This window comes from Arachis hypogaea, chromosome 17 (genome assembly GCF_003086295.3).
Source record: "Arachis hypogaea cultivar Tifrunner chromosome 17, arahy.Tifrunner.gnm2.J5K5, whole genome shotgun sequence".
Taxonomy (NCBI): Eukaryota; Viridiplantae; Streptophyta; class Magnoliopsida; order Fabales; family Fabaceae; genus Arachis; species Arachis hypogaea.
Genome location: NC_092052.1, coordinates 24,535,578 through 24,541,957, shown reverse-complemented (window position 1 = coordinate 24,541,957; position 6,380 = coordinate 24,535,578). Strand labels below are relative to the sequence as shown.

The following is a 6,380-nucleotide window of genomic DNA, read 5'->3' as shown; positions in this document are numbered from 1 at the left end:
GGGCTCAAATTCTTTACCGAGAGTTGATGGATTCCTTATTGACTAATCATTAATGCTACAAGTATTTAAATCATACCCAATATCCATTCAATTAGCATCCTAGGGTATTGTGGTCATACTATTTATTCCCAACATTCTCCGCCGTCATCATCATCTTTTCACCATTTTCGACCACCATCCTCCTCGGCCACCACCATCGACGACCCCTGTCTCTCTTCTTTTTCTTCTTCCATTATCAGCATGGATCACCAACAAATTTCTCTCCTTTTTTTCCTCCTTTAGTTCTAGTTAGCTTTTTTTACTCTCTCTTTTTCTTCATGAAATCAATACTAAAGTACTCTTTCCCTTTGTTCTGACTACCACCAACCATCTTGCACCGCTGCGACGTCTTCTTTAGCCCCAAATAGTGTGGCGGTGAATGGAAGTGAGCTGAACTGCTAAAGTGAGTTCTGATAGTATGGTAATGTCTGGAGTGAATAGTGAACTCCCGACTATTTGTGACTTGTAAAGGAGATTGTGGTGTATGAGATGTGTTTTAGAGAGTTATGAAAGACTGAACCAAGTGTCAACTAAATGTGTTACGTCATCTTTTATCTTCAGTGATAAAAATAGATGAAAAGACCAATTTAAATTACGTCTTAAAATTTTAAGATATATATTGGATTAATTGAAAATTGGAGGCCAAATTAAGTCCATGGTCAAATTTTAAAAATGAAAAAATTGAAAAGCATAGAGTACAGGGGATCAAATCCAGCTACCCGCAGGCAAGACAGTATTCCTGGCATTGGGTTCTGTAATTTTATCAGCTGCACCTGCGAAAACCAACCCCACGTGATCCTCGTGCCTGGACCACCACCACTGCAACCATCTTCTTCTTCTTCTTCTTCTTCTTCTTCATTCTTCAACCTTACTCTTCCAACCCAAACCCATTAACCCTATTTTGTTACACCCCCGGCGTATGTTAGCCCGCACCACTGAACACTCTCACCTCCCTCCTCCTCTTTCTCTTTCTCTCTCAGCAGCGGCACCACCAGCACCAAATCCCTAAAAGATGCCAACCACCCCCAACTCCATTTTCCTCAACCCCAAGCCTTCCTGATTCACCAAGGAACATCAGTTTCAGCCACAATTTCATTTCAATTTCAATTTCAATTTCATTTTGATTTCATTAAAGCGCAATGATGGGCTCTGAGAACCAGAGCTCCGAGGTTTCAGAACCCACAGAGCAAATGCACAACCTCGTACTCCACGACGAACACGACAACGACAATAACGACCACAACGGCGACGATCCCCTCGGCATCAAATCGTACTCCAACTACCGCAGTGCCATGTCCACCCTTTCCGACACCCACCACCCTCTCGCCGACACCGATCCCCTCTTATCGCCGCCGTCGCCCCGCCGCCACCACTTCCCTGACACCTCCTCTTACATCGACCCTCCTTCCTATAACGACGCCGTTTTCAGCCCCTTCAACGGCGCTGCTTCCTCCGTCGATAGCCCCTCCGGTAGCTCCGACAGCCCCTCCTTCTCTGGATCTCGTTCCCCGACCTCGGAGTACATAAAGATCACCGTATCGAACCCTATCAAGGAGCAGGAGAATTCCAATTCCATCGTTCCCGGCGGTAACAGCTATGTTACCTACTTGATCACGACGAGGACGAATGTGCCAGAGTTCGGAGGGAATGAATTCGGAGTCCGGAGAAGGTTCCGGGACGTGGTCACGCTTTCCGACAGACTGGCAGAGTCGTACCGGGGCTTCTTCATCCCACCAAGACCAGATAAAAGCATAGTGGAGAGCCAGGTAGTTAGAAGTTTGTTACAATTTCAGTTGCTACTGACTAGTTCAATTCTGTTATACAGACTATACTTGATGAATTTGATGCATATAAATTTGGTAAGTTTGGTTGATCAATACAATTTTCTCATTCACTTGTTTGAATAACAGGTTATGCAGAAGCAGGAGTTTGTGGAGCAGAGGAGGGTTGCCCTGGAGAAGTACCTGCGGCGACTCGGAGCACACCCGGTGATAGGAAAGAGTGATGAGTTCAGGGTGTTCCTGCAGGTTCAGGGGAAGCTCCCATTACCAACGACTACTGATGTGGCGTCGAGGATGCTGGACGGTGCGGCAAGGCTTCCCAAGCAGTTGATGGGGGAAAGTGTGATTGGGCCACAGGAGGTTGTGCAACCCGCGAAAGGGGGAAGGGATTTTATGAGGCTGTTTAAGGAGTTGAAGCAGTCGATGGCCAATGACTGGGGAGGTTCTAAGCCGCCAGTTGTGGAGGAAGATAAAGAGTTCCTTGAAAAGAAGGAAAGGATTCAAGAGCTTGAGCAGCAGATCACTAATGCATCTACACAGGTGTTCCTCTGCTCATGGAACTGTCAATTGTGTGTACTTATCAGTAACTTTTTTATTTTATCTTCCATGTGTCTGATAGCTTGTTTGATTTGTCTTGTAATATGTTTTGCAGAGTTTTTTGACTCGATTATTGTTTGTTACTGTGAATTTTTTTCATCATTGGCATATTTTGTGCAGGCTGAATCACTTGTCAAAGCTCAGCAAGATATGGGAGAAACCATGGGTGAACTAGGGTTGGCATTCATAAAACTGACTAAATTTGAGAATGAGGAAGCTGTCATGAATACGCAGAGGGTACGGGCTACGGATATGAAGGGTTTAGCAACAGCTGCTGTCAAAGCTAGCAGATTCTATCGAGAATTAAATGCTCAAACAGTGAAGCACTTGGTAAATTACAAAATCATTGTTTATATTATTTTCAACTACGTACTTTGCTGATTTTCTGGTTTAGGTGGTCCCTTTCAAACTCTATAAAATCAATTGCAAGCTGCAAATTTTCTTAAAGTGGTGGATTATAAGCTTTGCATGATTATAACCATACTAGGTATACATCAAAATCAGCTACCAAAGTTAGCCACTAGTGTAGAATACACATTGAAGTACAAAATACTCATTAAAATGAGTTAAACTACACATGTACACAAATATATAATGGCTGATTTTTGGTGTGTACATAGCATTTTTGTTATACGAACTATGTTCTTTGGCCTCAGCTTTTGCGTTAGTCTTATCTTCTCCTTGTCTGTTGGATATATGAATACCATAAGATGCAATATTCTTATGACGATCGTGCTCATACCAAAGGACTACTCACCAAATAATTTGGTTTGGTCATTTTCCAATTTATGCATAGCAGGATACACTTCACGAATATCTTGGATTGATGTTGGCTGTCCATGGCGCATTCTCAGACCGTTCAAGTGCATTATTGACAGTGCAGACTCTCCTATCAGAACTATCCACTTTGCAGTCTAGAGCTGAAAAACTTGAAGCGGCATCATCCAGAGTTTTTGGGGGTGACAAATCAAGGATGCGGAAGTTAGAGGAGCTACAAGATACCATAAAAGTTACTGAAGATGCTAAAAACGTGGCAATTAGGGAATATGAGCGGATCAAGGTATGTCGAACATTCAAGTGTCGTAAAATTTTATTCATTGTTTGAAGGTAGTTTTTCAACATTATATAGCTTTCTGGTTTGAGGACAGTTTGTGATCCAAATTTATATGAATTTCCAGTTAAAAGTTTTTGGTGATGTTATCTTTTTTTGATCCATCAAAGTTGTGCCTTTTTCTGTTTTTTGTTTTTTTAAATAATTTCCTTGACAATTAAACACCTGTAAATTGTAACAGGTGATTAATGTGTTAGTGAAGTTGCACCACCTGATTAATATACATCACTGATCTCTTTATCAATAAGAACTAGTCTTGCATCACTGTTATTGTTTTGATTTTATGTAAAAATTTATGGCAATACTTTTGGCTGCTGCTAGAAATTTCCATCTCAGCCTGATTTATAAGGGCTCTGTCTCCTATTTATGTTCAAAGTTCACAAGCCTGCCTATGATTCTTAGCTAAGCTGAAATGTTTCAGACTTAATTATTTATCTTTGCTTACTCTTTATGGTTAAATCATTTAATCTTCAATTCTGAAATTGGTTGCAATGCGACTTTCCTTGCATTATGTTTTATGCAATTCTTATTTAATATACATGTTTTATTTTATTGCTGAATATTCAATTGGCTGATGGCGTGCCAAATTTTCAATGCAGGAGAACAATAAGAGTGAACTGGAAAGGCTTGATAGAGAGAGGCGAACAGACTTCTTAAACATGTTGAAAGGATACGTTGTTAGTCAGGTATGACTTAGTATGTTGTTTGAAAAGAGTATATGACATGATATGGCACTCAATCAATGATAATTCTTCCTGCTCGTCTCTGAATGAAGCTTCGTGAAAATTCGCGGCAAAAATTTTTCATTTCACGTTCTAAGAATGAGTATGGTAGATTTTGATTCAGCTGCTTTTGAATTCAGTAGTGCATGCACGCTTCTGATTTAGTTCCTTACCATCTTTGTGAATTAACAAACAGGTGGGGTATGCTGAGAAAATAGCAAATGTATGGACAAAAGTTGTTGAAGATACTGGTGGATATGTGAAAGAAAGCACTTGATAACTGTGGCCGTAGTTTTAAATGTTCATCTTTTATTCATTTATGTGCCACAATCTGGAAATACATTTGTACCTATGACAATAAACTAAAAGGAAGCACTCTCAGGTTTCTAGGTTCTCTGTCACACTTGTACTCCTCAGTTCTTACATCGTTTCTTACACATCAGTTAAAGGCATTCTTGATGTTGTAAATTCACCTTTCTGGCTTTCTTGTTTTGTGTTTGACTGAATGCTGGTTTTGCAATTTTTCCCCCTTTTCTTTAAGCTGTGTAATATGGTTTTTTTTTTTTTTTTTTTTTTTTTAATCTTTTTCTTTTCTTTTTGGTTACACTTGCTCCTCCACTATCTAGCATCATTTTTTAATTTGAGAAAAAAACAAATAGGTCCCTCACCTTTTGTCATGTGGACATTTTGGTTTTTGAGGATTGGAAAATACATTTACGTTCCTGATTTTTTCAAAATCAGGACATTTGGATCCTTCCGTTCAACTAAGATTGTGAAACATAACGGAGATGTCTTATGTGGATGCCGTTATGTTGACGTGGCCGTAACGGTGTCCACGTGGATGTGGTAGAAAGGTTTAGGGACAAAAAAGTCCCCCAACCTTAAAACGACACCGTTCCATGCTCAACCCAGAAACCCGACCTGACATTGCAATCCCTCTTCCTTATCATGCTCGCTGAGCCTTTTCCCTCCTCCATGGCTTCTTCAATGCTCGCTGAACGCCGATTGCCTTGCTGCTGTTGGTTGGAAACGGAAATGCTGCCTCCAGCCTCTTCGTTATCATCATCTGTTGGTTACTCTCTCCTTCACTTGCAATGCCATTGTTGCATTCCCTTTGAACCAAATTCCGCACCAGCCTTCTTCAAAGGACAATTATGAACATCGCCTGCCTTGTCGCTGTTGGTTGGACCGGCAACTTTGCCCTCATTAACCGAGTAAGAATTTTAAAAGAAAAAAATGGACAGAAAAGAAACAAAAAGGAACAGAAAATTGAAGCACGCATGTCACGTAGAGAATGAGGGTAGGAAGAGAGGGTGAAGCTTACTTGAAGCAATTTGACAACGAAATCATTGTTTGGACGAGTTCGGTGGGCGACTTGAATGCTGAGTTCAGAGACGCGTTGCAACAAGGGTTCGTCCATAAGGATGCTAATGAACGAAAGGAATGTTATGAGAATTTCTCAGAGAAAACTAATCAAACACATGATGCATTCTCATAGTTGCGGCCCGCGGTCATGGACGATCTTATGAGGGAGTTTGGACAGGAACGATGTCGTTTTAGGGTTGGGGGACTTTTTTGTCGCTAAACCTTTCTACCACATCCATGTGGGACACCATTACAACCATGTCAGCATAACATTATCCACGTCAGATATTTCCGTTACGTTTCACAATCTCAGTTGGACAGAGGGATCCAAATGTTCTTGTTTTCAGAAAGTCAGGGACGTAAATATATTTTCTAATCCTCAAAGACCAAAACTTCTGCGTGACAAAAGTTTAGGGACCTATTTGTTTTTGTTTTAATTTTAATATTGGAAAGATGGTTGTGTTTTGCTTTGTTATTGAAAGTTGGTGTTTCACTCAGCTGTGGAAGTCAGCTTCAAAGAAATTGGAGGGTCAGTTTTTGTTCACATGAAATTGGAGGGTTAGTTTTCATTCACATACCCACAAATTTCTTAATTTTGAATTTTAAATTTTTTTATTTGCAAATTTGATCTACCAATTTGTCTACAATGAAAATAAAAAAATTAACTACCCACAAATTAGATCCTTCGATTTGTGCATCCTCAAACATGAATTTATCACTCTAAAAATATGATCCTCATGTTTTAATTAAAAATTTGCCTAACTC

The 6,380-nt window shown here is 40.2% G+C and overlaps 1 protein-coding gene across 1 annotated transcript; it reads left to right on the top strand.

The window, feature by feature from the left end:
* Positions 1 to 694: 694 nt before the first annotated feature.
* On the top strand, positions 695 to 4,790 carry LOC112767171 (sorting nexin 2B). Its single transcript, XM_025813059.2, has 6 exons — positions 695 to 1,805; positions 1,950 to 2,360; positions 2,538 to 2,747; positions 3,217 to 3,477; positions 4,128 to 4,214; positions 4,447 to 4,790. Exons 1-6 carry the CDS (start codon positions 1,179 to 1,181, stop codon positions 4,525 to 4,527), a joined length of 1,677 nt encoding a protein of 558 aa, XP_025668844.1. The 5' UTR covers positions 695 to 1,178; the 3' UTR covers positions 4,528 to 4,790.
* Positions 4,791 to 6,380: the final 1,590 nt, after the last annotated feature.

Bases quoted from the DNA above. Each gene is read 5' to 3' on its own strand.
- LOC112767171 (XM_025813059.2), top strand. From the start codon at position 1,179: ATGATGGGCTCTGAGAACCAGAGCTCCGAGGTTTCAGAACCCACAGAG. The intron at 1,806-1,949 runs GTAGTTAGAAGT...TTTGAATAACAG, and splicing joins AAAGCATAGTGGAGAGCCAG to GTTATGCAGAAGCAGGAGTT. The intron at 2,748-3,216 runs GTAAATTACAAA...TATGCATAGCAG, and splicing joins CTCAAACAGTGAAGCACTTG to GATACACTTCACGAATATCT.